General features: G+C 46.5%; 1 protein-coding gene across 5 annotated transcripts; it reads right to left on the bottom strand.

Moving 5' to 3' along the window:
* Window positions 1–858: 858 nt before the first annotated feature.
* Window positions 859–19,495, bottom strand: LOC102455419 (baculoviral IAP repeat-containing protein 7). Of its 5 annotated transcripts, none has more exons than XM_075901055.2 (9): window positions 19,369–19,495; window positions 16,529–17,057; window positions 11,138–11,237; window positions 9,573–9,648; window positions 9,433–9,478; window positions 4,429–4,638; window positions 3,488–3,559; window positions 2,811–3,018; window positions 859–1,001 (listed from the first exon to the last, which is right to left on the bottom strand). In XM_075901055.2, exons 2-8 carry the CDS (start codon window positions 17,046–17,048, stop codon window positions 2,819–2,821), a joined length of 1,224 nt encoding a protein of 407 aa, XP_075757170.2. In that variant the 5' UTR covers window positions 17,049–17,057; window positions 19,369–19,495; the 3' UTR covers window positions 859–1,001; window positions 2,811–2,818. The 5 variants fall into 5 exon arrangements, with proteins under 5 accessions (XP_075757170.2, XP_075757174.2, XP_075757171.2 ...); XM_075901059.2 differs by having other exon boundaries at window positions 9,576–9,648; XM_075901056.2 differs by lacking the exon at window positions 19,369–19,495 and adding an exon at window positions 18,981–19,101.
* Window positions 19,496–20,096: the final 601 nt, after the last annotated feature.

Here is a 20,096-nt window from a genome sequence, read left to right as displayed (position 1 = left end):
TTAATGCCATTATGGGTTTGTAATGGAAATGCAGACACCCTTGTAAGTACAAAAGGTCACACTTATTCTGTGGTAGCCCTGAACTCTCAACACCCCAACCAGCTCCACTGATTAGCTTCCAGAGAAAAAGGATTTTTGCATTTCAAATCTCAGTTCTGCATAGTGAAATAATAGCCCCTTCCTTTGCACCAGACAGCTTAATTGGGTCACCTAGATAGAGCCAAGGCCTATTAGGTGCACAGAAACATGGAACCAGACAAAGGCTGTAAGTGACAAGGCAAAGGATACAGCTGATATGCTTAAGAGGAGGAAGATAAGGCTTGAGTGAAATACAAAATAGTGTGGTTCTGCTTACACCTTAAAAGAGAGACAGAACGTTTTTGCTGGAGACTGGGAGCTCAGTTTTGGGAGCTACTCTGAAAGGTAGCTAGAGATCACTTGATTGCCCACAATTTGCTACTGGAGTAAGAGGGCTAGCAGACCACATAACCCTACCATCTGATGATACACGCAGGGTCTTGGATCCCAGCCTTGATGGAATGTTGCACTAAAAGCACTTTGTTTTTCCACAGAGTGGGCCTATAGTCTTAAAAGTAAGAGAAAATGCTTTTATTCCAAAATGTAAAATATAAATCTCCAAACTTAGCAAATCATTTTTTCCAAACCCATGAATAAGTAACACTCTGCAGGCAAATGTTCTTATGTCTCTGCCAAGATCTAACAGTTGGTTAAGAATAAAAATCACAATTCCAGACAAGTATCATCAGTTTTTGAGTGAAAGAAGTTACCATTCCTCCTGTTAATGGAGGACTTTGAGATGAATTTTTCCATAGTCCTCACAGGCAGGGAAGAAGCCCTGCAGGACACTTCTAGGAAGAGGTCCAGTAACCCAGACTGCTAGCAAGACTAGGAACGTCATTTCCCGTGAGATATCCTCATGCAGCACCTTCTGGGATGGAGAAGGAGCTGCCATCTGTGGAGGAGGGCAGAGATGGGAAATTCTGCAAAGACAGAAGGAGCTTTCACAGTCTGAGCTTTGTGAGGATACAACCCTCCATTTAACTTATCTGGTCCTTTCCCTTCCCCCATGCAGTTGGAGACCTGTTCAGAAAAGAACTTTGATTCTTCCGTGGAGTCCTAGGCTTAAAGGCATCCTGGCTGCAAGGGCCCTCTCCAAGAGGAATTGGATGACCAAGCCAGATCAGAACAATGATTAGAAGCTTTGTAGCTTCCTTCAGTGTAGGGTTTATACCAGAAAAACATTTCTAGACAGCTACCCAATCCCCAACCAGTGAAAAGTTACAAGGTCTCAGACTTCAACAATCTGGTCCCGCTATGAGTGTCAGGGACTGGATTTGATGACCTCTAGAAGTCCCTTCCAATTCTATGCTTCTATAAATGTAGTGCTCTTCTCACCTAGTGCCGAAGCAATAGAATTTCCCTTTCCAGAATAAAACTTTCCAAGTTTAGAGAAGAAGAGAGGCATTTTCCCCCGCTCCTGTTTCCAGCATGTCCAGTAGCTCAGGTCCCCCTGAGAGCTACAACTCAGTGAAAAGTCAAGGCCAGGGGGTTGTCAGCTGTAGTGCTGGGTTTACAATGGTGCTGGTGGTGCTAGGGAGCCAGGCCCAAAAGGGATGTTAGCCTGCTACACTTGCACTGCACCCTTCCGGCTTCACCTTCCCATCACCTGCTCCTCTCAGCCTGACCACTCACTGGCCAAAGGCTCCTCTGTCCCCTCTTATTGGGGCCAGTCCCCCATGCACCTCTCGCTCTGGGCAGTCACTGCTTCCTACCACTCGTGGGGCCCTATGTCTCCCCGGAGCAGAGCAGCCTGGGATGGTACAGAAGCCTGGTAAGTCTCAGCCAGGTGTGGGGGAGGGAGGGACAGTTATGGGAGGCTTGGCTGGATTAGAAGGCTGGGCCCCTCCAGGCAAGCAGGTGATGAGGCAACCTACTAGGCAAGCAGGTTCCAGGGCCAGTGAGCATGGCCAGGAGGCAGGGCATGGGGGAGCGGGTTTCTAAGGCGGTCTGGGCTGTGAAGTGGCAGGGAAGGTGTGTTGGGGGCACTAGGGAGGTTGGGTATTTGAGATAGGGATGTGGGCCTGGGCAGGGATGAGATGCTGCAGGATGCTGTGCATTTCTGGGGGGAAGCTTAGTGGGTCTGTGGGTGCTGGCCTTAGGGAGTTGAAGGGTAGGGTTGGATGGGGCCAGCTTGTTGGTGTCGTTTGGGCCCATCCATGAGGGGAAGGAAGGGACATGCCACCAGCACAGGGCTGAGCAGGCCACTGTGCATCTGGCCACTGGCAGTTTGTGATGAGTGCCCTCACACTGGGCTGGGCTGAGCGGGGCTGTCCTTGCCTTGCCATGCCCCATTACCCCTGGCTGGGCCTTCACTCTAGGGACTGACCTCCCCACTCTCTTGTCCCCATGTAGGCCCACAAGTATGTCTGGCACTGGGCACACAAGAGGTTAATCTGGCCCTGGTTAACTGGTGCGCAGAGTCAGTGCACAAGTTCAGACCACAAATACTTACGCTGCTTTTCTAAACACAAGAATGGCCACACCAGGTCAAACCAAAGGGCCATCTAGCCCAGCGTCCTGTCTGTTGACAGCGGCCAGTGCCAGGTGCCCCAGAGGGAATGAACAGAACAGGGAATCGCTAAGTGATCCCTCCCCGGTCTGACACCATTCCTACCCATCCTGGCTAATTAATAATAAAGCACAACCAAGACCCTTCAATCCAAGTCCATTCTCCATGAGCCATTTGAACAAAATGATTCTATGCGCCCCCTTCCCCCACCTGCACTTACCTCATGGCTCAGGACATGAAAGTCCTCACACTTCCCCTGATGACTGCCCTGCAGATGGGGCACCGTCTCAGACTAGGGGCACACTCCGCACACACCACCAGGTGGCCACAAGGGACAAAGACAATGGACACATCTTTGTCCATGCACACTTTGCACATCCTTTCCTCCTGCAACCGGCGCAGCTGCTCCTCAGTACTCTGTGGAAGCTCTGCGGGACGAGACACCCCCAGGTTGTGTTAGAGTAGGGTTATCGGAACACTTTCTTGAACTATGGCCTGGAAAGACCCTTTCAAGAGCTGGTCTGAGAGCCATCATTTTCCCTCTACTGCTCGAAAGCTGGGACCGTGATAATGGTCAGGACAAACCTGTGCTATTTGACACAAAGGCCCCTCAGAGGATCCCACCACCGGCGGATAACAAGATTTGGACAATAGGGAAAGAGGACAAACTAATTAGTGAATGTGACACATAGGTAATCCACGGTAAGTACTCTTCTGAATGTTTCTTGTCCAATATAAAGTAGACTCGGTTCCCTGAACACGGCCTGGAGGCGCTACCACATTGCAAAATAAATTTCCCCTTGCTCAGAATGTAACTGTTACACAGGAGGCAATGGGCATAGTTATTTCCTGCTATATAGGCTGATGGGGGTCCTGCTCAGGAAGATATCACCTCACCTGATTCTTTTGAACTCTCAGCCTGTGCCTCTTGTCTCGGCCCTGGAACATCTGGCTGCCTCTGTGTGCTCTCTGTAGAAAAATTCAGAAGGAAGAGAGATGCTATGGATACTCCCATGCTAAAAAGGACTGAAAACAAAAGCGGGCTCCTTGCTGGTATTTCAAATCATGTTCGTTCAAGTGTTATGCTGCTGAATGAGACCGGTTCTCTTTAGGAGGCTGCCAACTCAGCCAGGAATCAGACAAAGCTGGGTTTTGAGTCTCCTACCACAGAGGCTTGTTCATGAGCCATAAATCCAGTCCATCCCCAAACAAGGCCACATAAAATTCTGATTAGGTTTCTCTAAAACAATCATTTCTATTTTGGGTCAGAAAGATAGCAACCAGGACAGAAAGGAGGCTTGTCAAGTAGAATTTGTTCTTTCCTACGTAGGGGGTACTAAACCTAGAAGTCTTCCTTTGACAACTGTCTGCATCCTCATGACTTAAGCCAGAAGCCACATTACTAGCACATTTCTAACCCCTTTCCATTCAACGGCTCCTTGAATCAGACAGATGGAATGGCTTTCGTCAGCCAGTTTCAACAGCAGGCACATAAAAGGAATCTATTTCTGGATTTGTTGCAATGCCAGCACTGGGCGAATGCTTAAGTCTGGATGTAGCACCAGAGCTTTCAAGCCACGATGCAATAGAGAAATACTGAAATGCAGCTCTGCTCCAGGCTCAGGGAACTGATATTCCAAGGAGTGCAGATTCTGTAGGCCCCCCCATGACTGAACCACTTTCCCCTGCATCACAGGGCTCTGAAGTCAAGGAAGCACTACTAGGTTTCCTTCCAGTCTAGAAAGACAGAGTAGACCCAAGAGATAGCATCACTGAAATGCTAGAACTTCCGTAACCAGAAGAGATGGGATGAGATTCAAAGGACTAAACTGTCATACCTCTTTCACCTGCACTGCTGCTCTCCGCCCCATCTACCTGAAGCAGATCCAAGACCAGTTCGGACACCGATAAGTAGCAGGTGCCAGTCAGCAGGCGTTTACTCTGGACCAAGCTCATCACCAAACTCTGGTCAAAGCCCATCTGAAGGACATCCTGCACTAGGGAAGACTGATCCAGAGGAGAGGACATGTCCCGATTCCCCACAGGATCTGTAAAGCACAGCAAGGAGACACTTTAGTGGTCCCCTTATTTAGTGAACAGGCTACAAAAGTAGCCACTACCCTATGTGGCAGGATAGAGCAAGGGACTCTGATCAAGTTCTCTGCTCATTAGACTATTCTGCACAGAGAAATGGCCATTTTGTGTTCTAGACTTAGATAAGCAAGATGAAGCTCCCTGTTTCATGAGGAAAGGCTTCTGAAATGTATATTTCCATCACAGCAATAAGCCAATATTTTTTGTTTTAAATGTATAGCCATTTGAATGCTACAATTTCTATATCCAATACCTCATTCCTTCTCCTAGCCAGTGCTGCTGACCCACAAGTAGTCCTGGAATAAAGGATGAAATCCTGGCCCTATTGAAGTCACTAAGGGAACGTCTACACTGCAACGCTATTGCGAAATAACTAGTGCTAATCTGAAATAACTTAATCCGTGTCTACAGCAGGCAGTTATTTTGAAATAGTGCCAAAATACTGTCAAGCTGGAGGACTTCTTACTCCTTGTACAATGACGGGTACAATGATGGTTACAGGAGTCAGAGTAAGGGAAGTTGAAGGAAGAGTGCCCCATTTCAAAATAAGAGCTGTGTAGATGCCCAATTTCAAAATAAGATACGCAATGGATATAGCTCAATTTGCATAGCTTATTTTGAGTTAAGCCCTGCACCCTAGGAGAATTGCAATTAACTTTACTGAAGTCAGGATTTTACCCTAAGCATCTCAGGTGCTCAGACCGAATTTTCACTCAAATTACCATTAAACAGAATTTACAAAAAGCATGGAAGGAATATTAACCTGCATACTTCAGATGCTGCTAGTGGGAAGGAACAAAAAGCAGGTCCCTATAGATCAGCTAGGTCTAAAGCAGCTGGTCTAATCCATCAGAGAGGACATTGCATTAGCACAATCAGCTCTGGCATGACAATTCCTAGCTTTCAGACAGTTACTCCTTTTTGCCATTAGGCAAGAGCTCTATTTTCACTGGCTTTTTTTTGTTTTTTTTAATAAAACTGATTAAAAACAGCATTTCACATACTAAAACAGACGACTCCGAAAAAAAAGGCTAGGGGGGAAGGGGCGGGGGGGAAGAGGAGAAATCAGCAGGAAATATCCCCCTATGATCCAATCCATCCCATTCAAGAAAGGGCCTTCCATGTGATTCTGAAACAAGTAGTCCCATCCTAAAGGGCAGGCTCTCCAAGGCTATGTCTATGCAGCAGCATTATTTTGGAATAACGCAGTCCGTGTCTACACACAAGCAGTTATTCTGACGATGCTGAGCTGGAGGACTGCTTTCTCCAACTCCTGTAACCTTCATTGTATGAGGAGTAAGGGAAGTCGGGGAGGGGCAGAGGAGAAGAGGGCATTCTCTCAAAATAACTGCTGTGTAGACAGCACCAAAAAAGTCAAAATAAACTATTTCAATTTAAGTTACGCAATTAGCATAGCTTGAGTTGTGTAGCTTATTTCAAGTTCAGCCCTGCTGTGTAGATGTGCCCCAAAGCTCCTCCTTGTGAGACAGGCAGATTGAACAGCTGCACTCTTAATAGAAGGCCCCATCCTTGAGTTGGAACAGTATGAAATTCACATTGCAGCTACTTAACAGTTGGCTTCAGTTTCTCTGCTAAATCCTACCCAGAACCACTCGTAGACAATTGTAAACGAGTTACGTCCCCAAGTGCCTTTCATTCTCAGTTAAGGGTTTAATGTATCCTCTTAGACTTCAAACCCACTGGCATATCCTTACCAAGAGCAGCTCACATTAATTTTGTGCAAGATTAAAGGGATTGGAGTTGTTCCAGTTACTCAGCAGTTTAGTCCCTAATGTTTTCTGAATCTTTAAGAGGTTACTTTCTGCAGTTTGGCAATACCTGGATACATTTATCTAATTGGAGGGCTTTCCCAGAAGAACTGCAGTTCTGTCTCCTCCTTCCTAAATACATGAGAGGATGTTCCCTGTGACCTATGTCCTGTAACCCTTCTTATGCATGTCCATTTTGAGGCATATTTTACTCCCAGATGAAGATCACAAGGAAATAGAGTAACAAGCATGTGCATAATACTTTTATAACAAAAGGAGCTGATCTTTCAGTAAATTGTGTGCAAAATAAAATGTGAATGCTTCATGACAAGCAGGAACCACAGAGCAGTCAGCTTCCCTAATAAATACATATTGCCTATCTCCTAGAACTGGAAGGGACCTTGAAAGGTCATTGAGTCCAGTCCCCTGCCTTCACAGCAGGACCAAGTACCATTCCTGACAAATTTTTGCACCAAATCCCTAAATGGCCTCTAGAAGGATTGAACTCTCAACCCTGGGTTTAGCAGGCCAATGCTCAAACCACTGAGCTATCCCTTCCCCCTCAGAAAGCTGACTACACAATTTAAAGCACTTGTTTCATATTTAGCTTAGCTAAAGAAGTCCAGTTTCACGCCACATCTTCATAACAGTTTGAAAGAACACATGCGAAAAGGTAGAATGAAAAGTCACGAGTGCTGCATTAGAATGCCCTGGAGGTACCTCAAAGTTAGTTTAAAACAAGACTGACAGTTAAGATCAAGTACCACAGTGGTGGGTATTCCATTGCCTGCTACATGCTGATATGGAAACTGTTTGCTCTACAAGGCAGGGCTGCAATTCCCCGGCTTGAGTACATATCCTTGTCACAGCTCAAGGAAAGCGACTGCAAGTGTAAGTGATAGTCCAGCTGCAGTAGCATGGATAGCAGCAGACACAGCTGGGCTGTGCTAAGTACATACCCACCTGTTTCAGATGGGTTGGTACTCAGCATCTCATACCCATGCCTCTGATGTGTGTGTTCTAGTCCTCACATGGTGAATGTATGTATGTTCACATGGGCTGGGGAAATCACCCCTCACTGTAGAGTTACATCATTTCAGATTCATGGAGAAACCCGGGAATCTCTTATTCAAGGTCTCAACTCCTGCAGAGGGTGTGGAACAGCCTGAATTTGGTCCCTTTTCCTTCCCAAGCGTGAGCTTCGGATACGCTTCTTTCTGGCCTCACCCACCACCTGCCTTCGTTTTCTTCTCCACAGAAACCAGGTGTCACAAAGACAGGCCTATAGAAAATCCTGTCTGCTTAGCGCACCCATGGCAAAGCATACAGTAATTCCTCATTTAACACATTTTCACAATAGCATGATTTTTTTTTTTTTTTTAGGAACATTTTTTTTGAATTACACGACCATCCCCGGAATAACACGATTTCCTCAGCCGGCCCGTTGCTGGCAGCTGCCCAGGGCTTCCCCTGCCTCTCTGCAAAGTGACAGAGGGTTCGCTGCACCATTCCCCGCTGACTCCCCCTCGCCGGACTCGCCGTTCCCCACTGACTCCCCCTTCTGCCCCTTCTCCTCCGCCCCAGCTTGCAGGCCGATGGCTGGGTTTCCCCAGCCGGCCTGTAGCCAGTGGCTGCGTGGGGCTTCCCCCACTTCCCTGCAAAGTGGCGGAGGGTTCAGCGCTCGCTGCGCCCTTCCCCACTGACACCCCCCCCCCCCCCGCCGGATGCAGTGCAGATCCCGACAGACCCGCCACAGGGGCATACTCCCAACCTAGCCTCCCCTCCCCCGTTCTCCCCTTCCCTTTCCCAGAGCCAAACACCTCCCCTCCCTGCTGTAACCCAGTCCCTTTTCTCCCCCAACCTTATGTCCCAGTCCCAAGAGACATCACCACTTGAAATGCAACCCTCCACCTTTTCCATTATTTTCAATGGGAAAAATTGACTCCGCATAACACGTTTTCACTTAACACGATCTTTTTCTGAAACATATCTATAGTGTTAAATGAGGAATTACTGTATGACTGAGACAATCAGTGGAAAAATCCCCAGAAAGAGCCTGTTCTAACCTAATCTCACATTTACATGCTGCTACCACTACTCCCAAAGCCTGTAAAAAGGTAGCTTTCTTCCCTTACTCAAAGCTTAGAAACGCAGTAAATTTATATCCCCAACTTCCAAAGGTCTGTATTGAGGATCTAGCCACAAGCACCATTTCCAGAAACAGCTGGCTTTAAGAACTCTCCCCCCTCCTCAATCAACCTCAAAAGGCACAGAACCACCACTGGCAAGCTCTCCTATTGGCAGATCTACTTTTAAGTGTTAATTGCAGGTGCTGAGGACACAGGCAATAGGAGCCTGAAGAAATGGAGTTGAGCACCCAAGATTCTGAATGCTAACTAGGTATCTGGTGTCTGTATAATTGGGCTTAGTCATTTGGTTGCTTAGGTAACAAGCCTTAACTGATTCTAGTTCACTGGCCATTCTGACAAGTTAAGAATAGTTTGGGGCAATATGAAATGTTTTGTAGGAAAACAAAATTTCATCAAATTTAAGTAACTGGAATAATAATAATAAAAAAAATCAAAACATTAACACAAGTATCATAATTAAATGTTCCAATTTTTTTTTCCTTCCAAGTGAGAGAGGTTCCTGCCCCTGAATTTACCAAATGGTCTTGGTTTAAACACATTTGCTAGATGTTTTGACCAACCTGGATCTGTATTTTTTGGCAAAATAAGTTTGGCTGAAAAGTCTCATGCCGCTTTAGTGGGCACTTCTACCAGCAAAGGTCACCTTTGTTTCAGGTCCCAGGGGAAGTTTCCGTAAGAACTCTGGAAGCGGTTTCACACATCAAAAATGCAAGCATCTCAGAAAGGGGTTCAGCCTGCAAACACTAGACTATGCAGAAGGCCAGAGTAAAGCCACAGCACTTTCATAAAAACCCCAACACAAAAATAAAACATGCATCTCCACACAAACCTTGAGGTGCAGGGGGATCTTGTTCAGCCTGTTGCCAGGAGGCACCCTGAAAACATCATAAGACAAAACAATCACACAAGGGAAGGAACTCCTTAAACTTCCCCCTCCACTGCACCAAAAGAGGCATAAAATTCACTGACTACCGGAGAGTTGTAGTAGGCATCCTGAACGCGGCTCACAAATTCTCTGCCCCTTGACTGCAGCAGAAACTCACATCTGTGGAGAAAGACAAATACACGGTGAGGGACAGTGGAACTGGTGTGGAATTCGACATCACGAGGATGCTAACCAGGCTCCCCAATGATGTAGCTTGTATCTAGCAACATATTTGTACAAAGCATAAATGGCATCTTTGCCACGGTAGGCAGTCCCTCCCTGTTGGGCAAAACCCTTCCTGTTCCAAATAGAAAGGATGGTGATTTGAGGCTCCTGCTATGGAGAAAGTCAGATCAGACCACATTCTAGACGTTTGTGATTGGCTTCGGCCAAAGAGCTTCTCAGATACCTGGAGCACAGGGGAAATGGGTCTAGTGGCCTCTTGTCTAAGAGCCTCCATGCCAGGACTAAGTGTACAATACCCAGGGCTGTCCTTGCCCATAGGCAGGCTATGCGCCTGCATCAGGCACCCAAAAGTCTAAGACCTAGTGGTGCCCCAATGTCCCACCTGCCTCTTCCTAGCCCTGTTCTGTGGCTCTGCTTCCAATGGAGGGGATCTAGTAACTTAAAAGTGAGAAAGCCTGTTACGAACAGAACACGGACCCTGTGAAAGCTACTCAAGTGGTCATGAAGCCATTTAGCAAGCATTTGCTATTTGCGGTCAGATTGTCACTTTAAAAATAAGGCCCTGTAGACTAGCACAGTAAAACAAATTTAAAATTTTATTAGTGTTGAAGATTATATAAAAAAGTTACATCTCTTAAAAAACCTCAACCCCTCTCCTCTCCGCTGCCGTCAGCTTAATAGTACTGTGTATGGCCCTATAAATCCAAAAGACGTCCCTGACAATATCCTACTATTTACACAGGAAGGCCAATCCCAGCGGAAAGCACGTGCTGCTCCAATACCAGTAAGAGACAAGGGCAGTGTTAAAATCTTTAGGAATCAATGGTAGAGATTGATTCACCATAGGCAAAACTACAGAAGCAGAGTTCTGAGCTTTGCAGGTCAGGCTTGGTTTTGGTTGGGAAAAAAAAAAAACATTAGATTTGTAGACACACATGCTGTGTGTTTATGTAAGGCCAAGCCCTGTGTCTCTCCATTTGGTTGGGACCTCTCAGATCTAACATAAGGGTATCAAAAAAACACCACCATCACCACCTCCTCCTCCTCCTGAGTGGGGGGAGAGAAGACTGCAACACTAACACAGCTTGTTAAATTGGGATCTGCTGGGATAGGTCTCAGGAATTACCAAGAGACTGAAACTCACTGTTGTTCCTGCTTTGACTACAAGCTGGTGTTTCTTAAAATTTATGGTGGAAATAGCAATCTGGTGGCTTATAGCCTTTCATGTAGGCTTACCAGATAGCAGCACTTATCAGACAGTGATCTGGCTGTATTTGAACGGATAACAGATTACTATGTAGCATTATCTAATTAAACCTCACCTGGGATAGGAGGTGTGTCTGTGTAGCAAGGCTCATTCAGTAAAACATGGACTAATGATTTGTAGGCCAGCCAGAGTGAGTATTAGTATATTGTAAGTTACCTTGGAAACCATTTGGCATGTTCCCTCCAGGGGTCATCTCCAAGCTCCCAGTTCCTCAAGCTGCCATCACAGTAAAAACACCTCACAGTGTCTCCTTGACCTGAAAAGTGCATTAAGAGACAACCAGATGTCAGGTATGAGCAGCTAGTTATACTAACCCAGGGGCAATTTGATGCCACTATGAGGAGAGCTGGTGGAAGTGCATGATATTTACTGGTTACCATAACTGGATACCATACAACACATCCCATGATGCCTCTGTCCCTGTTCAGAGACAGGGAGTCAGGTCAGAGCACCAATTCCAAATTAGTGCAATGTAGGCAAGCCAGCTAGAACTCTGTTATTAGGGTTCCAGTGTTGGGTCAATGGATTCTCTGTACATCCCCTTTGTGGGCTCCCAAGTATGCCATAGGGCCACTCCCACTGCACACACTCCGTTTCTTCAGCCAGCCAAGTGCTACCCCACAGGAGACCACCAACTTGAAGGCCAGTGAAAGAGGTGCTCACCATACTCCCTAGCAATAGCAGTCCTCATTATAGAGGTCCCAAGCCATCCAGTCCAGGGAAGAAATAAAAATTCAGTGGGTTGACCGTTAGCTTTATTCAAAACCATGCACTGTAGCAGGCATGCTATCTAGGAAGCTGTACCTTCCCAGTCAGCAAGTTACATGTGGACCCCACTAAGAATTACTGGAAGGTCTATCCACCTGCAGACATAGGACCCTTTAAAGATTTTCAATACAGCTGGTCCAAATCTGGGCTTTCAGAATCTTTGAATGCTCTAAAACAAGGGAACTCTTTGGATCAGCTAGACTGGCGACGCTCTGGAATTAACCAGCCCAGTGACCTCTGGATTTGCCATGCTGTTGGATTGTTTTCCTGATGGATCCCCATTCTCAGTATTATGTTTTCAACAGCTGGTCTGCAGGTAGAAAAAATTCCAAAGCAAATCTGACAAAAGGATTCTAGCTGCAACCTCTCCTTTCTGGCTCATTCTGGTTTCCTGAACTGGCTGTTCTTTTGTCTTTTTTTTTTTTTTAATTAAAGTAACTTAGAGCCCAAACATGGAAAAAAAATATCGCAAGGCATTTCAGCTCAACTGAAACAGGTATGTGTATTCCCAGCCCTATTTACAGTCAAGGTAGAGTTTATTTATTTATTTTTTAACCGGAGCTACAGCAAAACCCAATTCATGTGATTTTGGTAAGACTCTCAGGCAATACATATGCACGGGAGCTAACCAGTCCTTTCAGCTAACAGTCATGTAATGAATGCAGGGCATCATCCAGATAGCCTTGCTGTCACAGCGAGCTTTGGGATAGAAATTGCTCTCTCACCCCCATTTTATTAAGGCAGACTCTTGTGCAGGAAGCCTTTTTTGGGCTGGGGGCCACTGACCCACAGAAAGAGCCAGACTCTCACCGATATGCCCCCCCCCCCCCGACTGAAAAAAAAAAGACAGACAATTCCCCTCAAACACCAGAGCCTGGGGGGAGGGGGATCCCCAGGCTAGTAGATTATGTGCTCTAGCCCCACACAGGAACAGCAGGGCATGGGGGGGGGGGGGGGGAAGAGCATGGAACACCAGTGCAGGATCTCCAATGCTGGGGGGGGGGGGAGGAGCCCCAAGCCTTAGGGGCTTTTATTCAGGCAAACCAGGGGCTGCATCCTGCCCTTAGGTTCCCCATCCCTGCTCTAGGGGAAAGAGCACAGGACTGGTGCTCAGGACTATTCTGAGTTCTAGCTTGCTCTATGATCCTACTCAAGTTACTCCACTCCATATATTAGCTTGTTAAAATTGGCAAAAATTGGCAATATGGGAACACTGCCTACTTCTGTCCCTGGGGAAAGGGATCTGCTGGGAGGTGTAATATGGGCATGCAGTTCTTGGACGGCACTGTACACGGGCCAATCAGTATACCAGTAATTCCCCCCCCACGCCCACCCCAGCTTTTCTGAAATTAGTTACGAGCAGTGTTCCCTGCAAGCTGTGAACTTGTGGAGCCACTCAGGAGAGATTCACATACCACCCAGCTGATTAGCAAAGTGCCCACTACTAGCATTTTGTTTTCTATGGGTGGTGTGCATTTGCACATGCCTGGGTGCACAGAAAATTGTTGTGCATGTGGATGAAAAAAATCCATAGATGGAAAAAAAGTTAGAGGAAATATCGGTTGAGCTAGTACACAGGAAATTTCACCACAGGTTGCTCAGTCCAGGACCAATTATAAGATGTACCTCCTCACACCATTTCTTGTGAAGTATACGGCAAAGCCTTTACGAAAATGAAGGAAAATCATTTAAGCTATATTCATGTTGGGGGTGGGGTAACACAAGTACTGTTCATATAGTTACACTATAGAAGGGAACAACATATCCCAGTTCTAGGGATTTTATCGATGCTATGCAAAGAAGACCACCACCAATTATTCAAGGCCTAGAAAACATGACTTATGAGGGAAGACTGAAAGAACTGGGCCTGTTTAGTCTAGAAAAGACGACAGAGGGGACATCATAGATACCTGAAAACTGCTAAAAGAGTGTTACAAAGAGGAGGGAGAAAAATTGTTCTCCTTGGCCTCTGAGGATAGGACAAGAAGCAATGGGTTTAAACTGCAGCAAGGGAGGTTGAGGCTGGACATTAGGAAAAATTTCTCAACTGTCAGGGTGGGCAAACACTGGAATAAATTGCCCAGGGAGGTTGTGGAATCTCCATCTCTGGAGATATTTAAGAGCAGGTTGGACAGACATCTTGCAGGGATGATCTAGATCAGGGCTACTCAACTTTGGAAGCCCTGGGGGCCAGAATGATACTCACAGTACATGCCAAAGACTGCAACTTGAGTGTGGTTGTATAGACATGCAAATATATATGCAAATAGCTTCTCTCACACTGACAGGCATGAATACAGAATACTTCCCACAATGTCACAGTGCACTTCCTTCCTGCGGGCTAGAAACCCCGACACCTTATACCGATCTGTTCCAGCCAGCCCATCCACTTGCGACTTTCAGTGCTCACCCCGCCTGGGAGATGCCTTGCCATTGTGGAGCGTGTTCCCAGTGGAGGCCACGTTGAAAGGATCCCATCCACGGGCCACATGCTGAGCCCCAGGTAAACCCAAACCACGCCACGGGCTGTAAACAAACAGGCCGTGGATTGAGTAGCCCTGATCTAGATGGTGCTTGGTCCTGCCACGAGGGCAGGTGACTGGACTTGATGCCCTTTCAAGGTCCCTTCCAGTGCTAGTGTTCTATAAATCAGAATAGCAGTTCACTGGATCAACCTCTACAGAACTACAGGTTCAACACAGGGTGAGGGAGGCACGGAGATAGAAATGCAACGCTTGCATGTGTAGACAGATTCAATAAACTGTCTCAGAGCAAGCCAAGGAATTTTAGACATCTCCAACCATGTGCAGCTGTAGCTTGTGGCTATTAGGAACAGATTGCGTGGGGGGAAGCTCACACAATTCTGCCAGAAAAGCATGAGTCCTTCCACTGGTAATGCCTGTATGTAGGAGACAGGAATAGCATTAAAAGACAAAGTAAAATTTAAAGTTTTAGCATTAACTCAATTTACTAACTGAGCAGATTTTAAAGGGATTCCACAGAGGAAAAGCTCCAAACTCATTAGATTTCTGTTCATGATTCAGAATTATGGGCCATTGGGCTCTATCTAGCTTTCCAAGCGAGAGTTCTCTATTGAAAAGCATGACATTAGCTGGGATCAACAGAGTCCCAATCTTCAGAAGAGGGGACACCTACAGACAGCTAAGGGTCTTAAATGAAAAAATATAAAATAACTCCACCCTGTCCCCTCCATATTACAACCAGTCCCCAAATTACAAACAGGACCAAACAGTTGGCCGTAACTCAAACTGTTCCTAAGTCAGACCCCATTGAGTTACATTGCAACCGTGCTGTTCGTAAGCGCAGGTCGCGTTCGTAACTCGGGGACCGCCTTTACGACTGCTTAATGCGAGGTTTGGTCATAAGTACGAATGGTCCTACATCAACCGTTCATAACTCGGGGACCAGCTGTATATTCTACCTGAACTGTTTGCATGTCATGACTCTGGTTAGACTTCACATTTAAACCAGATACTAAAGGTGTGTGGAAGAAACAATCGCAAAGGGTGCGCACAGCAAGTCTACAGTCATGGCCTCTCACTGTTCCCATGATCTTCATTGGTCTGTCATACTCCTCATTACTCCTGGTCTTAAATTTGAAGTAAGCTCTTCAGGGGAGAGAGTTTCCATTACAAGTCTGGGCTGAACTTGGAGAGAGCCTTCATCAGTGTTTAGAGCGCTCCTCTATGCCCAGCTCTGATGCAGTACAGGTTGTACCTTCCTTAACTGGGACTCCCTGGTCCGTCATGGACCACAGATGTTCCTGGACCGGAGAGTCAAGGAACAGGGAGGTCTGGTGGCAGGGCAGGAGGATGGTGGGGAGCACCAGAAACCCTGTGTTGGCAGTGGGGGAGGGGGACAGGAAGCACAGCGGTGAGTTTTGGCCTCAGCAGCAGCCGCCATGGAGCTCCAGCCCCAGCAACAGTAAGGGAGCTCTGTCCCCAGCCGCAGAGCTCTGGCCCCAACCCTGGCTGCACAGCTCCGGCCCCTGCCATGGACCGGGCAACTGCTGAGCTCTGCCCCAGGGCTGGAGATCTGGCTGTTGCACTCCACCCTGGCAGCAGGGGGGCTGGAGGCATCTAGGGAGCCCTGGGGTAGCAGTGGGGGCAGGCTGGAGCCCTAACTCACTGGTAGCACGGGCCAAGAAGGGAGGGGCATGGAGGAATACTTGAGGGTGGGGTTGAGTGCCATTGCCAGCCCCACAGACAGGGCTTGAGGAGATCCTGAGACCTCCATTCCCAACTCACCTTGCGAGACACTGATCTGCAGGCTAGGTGGCAACAGCCAGTGCAGCCACACTGATTTCTGCTCCAGAAGCTTCCTCGCCTCCCCCCGCCCTCCCCAACTCATCTCACATCCTTCTCCCCCGCCCTGAAGACATGAAGTGGGAAGGGCAAGTATTGTGCAATGTGTCAGGATTTGGAGGGTGCAATCAAACTGTTAACGCAAAGGAGAGGCTCAACTCAAAACATTGAACATTGAGGATTTAATTTTTCCATCAACCATATCTCATGGGGTGGCCGGGGGAGAATCGTTTAGAAACGGTAGATGTTGAGATTCAAAATGTTAAAAACTTAAGTTGTCAGCTTCACATGTCCACACACAAAGCAAAACGTCCTTAAAACCAAAGTGATCAGTTTTAAGCAACTATTTTGCCCTTTGATTTACCAAAGGAAATATCATCATTTTGTGCATGTGCAGTGAAATTAACGTGTATCAACACTTACCAAAAAAAGTGGCTAATCCTGCCAAGCCTACCTGTATAGAAGAAGCCAGCTCTGGCCAGATGCTCAGGATACAGATCTGTGTACGGTGGCCAGTTCTCAAAAGTAGTTAGTCGCACTGCTTCTGTTTCCATCTCCGGGTATTCTGGTTGACTGGGGAGGGCTGTGTCTTCCACATCCATCCTCTGCAGGAGGCTGAGGATCTGTCCATCCACATAGTCCAAGATTTTCTTAAAGGGGATCATCCGCTGGTTGCCAAGGTCTTCACCACAGATGAACTTACAGGTAGGGAAAAATTTCCCGTGCTCTCGCATGGGCTCATCCTCAGCCTCCCAGCTCCACAAGATACCACCACAGCAGAAGCACTGCACTCTGTCATCAGGACCCAAGAAGAAAAAGCCAGCTTTAGCCAGGTCTGTGGCAGAGACGGGTGAGCTCTCTGGCCACTGCTGGAAAGTCCTCAGTCTTTTCTCCTCACTCCGCATGTCGGCCTTTGACAGCTGAAAATGCCTTGGCCCAGACCCACGCTCGTCTGGGAGAAAGCTGGCCTCCATGTCTCAGCACTAAGAGGGGAAAAAAAAATACACAAGACACTCCCTCAGTGACCAGCTGTATTTCCCGATGTCAGGCAGCACTCCAACTGCCAGCTGCATTCTCATCCCCACAACTCATCCTGCTACACGTTCTGGAAAGCTCATGGTCTCAACAAAGCCAAGCATGTTCCTGAACTGCAGTCAAAACAGATCTGGATTTTCTATGCCCTGCTGCTGCTTTTTCCTTCCCTCCAGACACTAGCAGGGGTTGAGGAAAAAGGGAAAAGACCAGCAGTTTCTCCCTTGCTTTTCAAGCTGCCAAGAAGCCTAAGTATTGTTGCTTTTCTTCTAAACCAAGGCAAGACCTAGTCAATGCACTTGGATAAGGCCTCTCAGTTTTCAGTCTGACCTGAGCGGTGAACCTCAGTTGTTCCCTGGTCTTTAACAAAAGTATAAAAAGAATTTAATTCCTGTGTGCTATTCCTTTTATTTCAAGGAAAGCCTACAGTTGCATATTCTATGAGTAGGCTTCTCTTTCCATCACGTGCAAGCATTAGTATGGCACTCTGTGGCCAGGAGCTCGATTAGCAGCTTGTGCCTTCATTCCTACCCATCTCATTTCACAGAACACCCCACACCTCCAGCAGAGCCACCACAGAAGTAACCCAAAATGTTGAGGCCTGCTTTCCTACATGGGTTTCCTTAAGTCACAGGTAATGGTGGTCACAGTTAGCGGCCTTCAGTCTTCTTTTGATACAGAACTAGTGAAACTAAAGAAAGTGTTAATTTTCCAGGCCTCCTCCCCTACTCCAACTGAATTAATATTCCAAATGCGTGAGCAGTTCTGCAAAGCGACCGCCACTTCCGTTTTTGCCAGCAAAAGGCAGCACTGGGCCTAAATCTTCCCTCACACAGGTGAGAGCCAAGAGTGACTCTGCAAAAGGTAAGCAAATTATTCAGAAGTAGGGATCTCCATATACTTGGCAAACAGCAGTCATCGAGAGAGCCTCTTTTAATAGAAGCATACCTCAGAAAACCTGTCAGCTTTCAAGTCACTAACTCACAACAAGCAAGTATTGACCCCCTGTTGGCTATTAGTGGGGTCTTGTAGTGTAAGTGGATAGCTCTCAATACAGTAAACAATCATATATTAAGATAAAAATTGATTTTTTAAAAACAAGAGACTTTGCATTATAAAGACATTTACTGTCAAGATGTGGCCAGCCATCACCTTGATCACTTTATTGCATGGTACACCCCTTTGGAAGCCTGAGGAGAATTAATCAGCAATTAGCACATAGTACAGAATGGGGACTGCAATTAGTACCTTGCTAATAGCACCAAGAGACCAATGACAGAGGTGACATGGAGTCCTAGCAAGCCTAGAAAAAACCCTGGAGAAGACAGTTTCAGCACATGGGAGACTGTCTGGAAAAGCTTATTCTGGGATTGCCTGTGAGATACAAGTCTCACAAGACTGAAATCACCATTACTAAGAGTCCAGTATTTCATGGGCACTCACTTCTCATTGAGCAGCTGCGGCTGTCTATCAATAGACCCTGCTCAGCCACACCTCTTCTACAGAAAGGCAGGCAGAGAAAACGCTGTATTTAGCAGGGTAGCTAGAATTTCTTTCTATAGCAAGACAAGCCAAAGTGGTGGAGAGAAAGGCCCTGAAAAGCCTATGCTAGAAAAAGTATATTTGTGCTTCATACACCAAACCATTGGTTTGAGAACAGGCCCATTGGTAGAAGAGAAACCCAGATAAAGCAGCGAGAATCTAGGAGATTGAGGGGGATTAGCAGAGCAGCTAAGAGTACCTGAAGTCTGCTTTAACCTACATACCAGATTTCACTCTGGGCTAGTTCTGCAATTCCAGCACTATTTGAGTCCTGGGAGCTAGACTTTGATTTTACACTAGGACAAGTGTAAGACCCTCCAGTTCACACCCACCTGGTCATAAAACACAGCCAGCTACCTCTTCTTTACACACACACACATTCACCTCTGTTGAAATCAAATATTGAGTCTGCCAGGGAGTCTTAAATAAGGAGCTTTCATAGAAACTGAATTCCTAGAGAACCGATTAAGATTTCAATAACATTTCACAAGTCAAAATCACTACTAGCCAAGACACACCACTATCTGCAGTTCAGGAGCATAGACTGAGTTACCACATCATCTTCTCCCAAAACACTTAACTCTGGGCCATTGACAGCTAAGGCTAGACACCCTATTCATTAGCAGGCCTATTCCAAAGGGGGACTTTAGACAGAGCACAAATACCACCTTCTAAATCTACTCAGCAGAATATTAATGGCCAAATAAGAATATAACTAACCAGCCACTAATTCTCAGCCTGTAGAATGTTTCTAAGATCCAAGACCATCCTAAAGAAGCTAGGTTGTCAGCTCAGTCCTATTTAAAGCTACTAGGGCCCATTGCTTTGGGCTGAACTGCGACAGCTGAGCTTTGTTTCTCTTTTTTTCTATATAATTGCCCATCTAGTGGGTGTGGGACGTCTTGTAAGATGTGAGTGACTTCACCTGTTGGGAAAATGCCTGTGGCTTCTTTCTCTTGATTGGCTAGTTCACCTTTTATCTTCCTCTGGGCTTATGCGAATATTCATCTGTCTCCTAACAGTCTTTCAGTACATAAATGTTCAGGCTACTAGAAAAGACCTCACCCCATGTGTTGCTATTGGGAGACTCCTCATTTGTGCCCACAGGAGTCATCCCTTCCCCCATACTTCTGAAATTTACCCCTCAAGACCATTGCTACTGTAAGTGGTGACAGACTAGCAGACAGAAATTCTCTGCAGAGAAGGATGTAGCGAGGGATGTTTCATGTTGTGTGCTGGAGGATTTCTTGGAGATTCATCCTTAGCCCCTGCAGGACACAGGAGACTAATTAGGAGCTAGCAGACAGACTGCAGTTCCACATCCCAATACTGTATCTTTCTTTATAAAAATTCAAAAAGCTATTGAAAAATTGGAGATGCACAAATAGTGACCCAAACTATGATGCAAATTGCTTAGCAGCAATGAATATTTATATTGTGGTAGCACC

The sequence above is a fragment of the Pelodiscus sinensis genome, chromosome 17, assembly GCF_052426305.1.
Source record: "Pelodiscus sinensis isolate ZL-2025 chromosome 17, ASM5242630v1, whole genome shotgun sequence".
Lineage (NCBI taxonomy): Eukaryota > Metazoa > Chordata > Testudines > Trionychidae > Pelodiscus > Pelodiscus sinensis.
The sequence above is the reverse complement of the archived record's forward strand: the minus strand, read 5'-3'. Positions and strand labels throughout refer to the sequence as shown.

What these genes read in the sequence shown, in the direction of transcription:
- LOC102455419 (XM_075901055.2), bottom strand. Translation starts at nt 17,048, where the DNA reads ATGGAGGCCAGCTTTCTCCCAGACGAGCGTGGGTCTGGGCCAAGGCAT. An exon ending in CATGCCAAATGGTTTCCAAG is followed by an intron (nt 9,649 to 11,137) that starts GTAACTTACAAT and finishes CTTTCTCCACAG; the next exon opens with ATGTGAGTTTCTGCTGCAGT. An exon ending in CAGCAGTGCAGGTGAAAGAG is followed by an intron (nt 3,560 to 4,428) that starts GTATGACAGTTT and finishes ATTTTTCTACAG; the next exon opens with AGAGCACACAGAGGCAGCCA.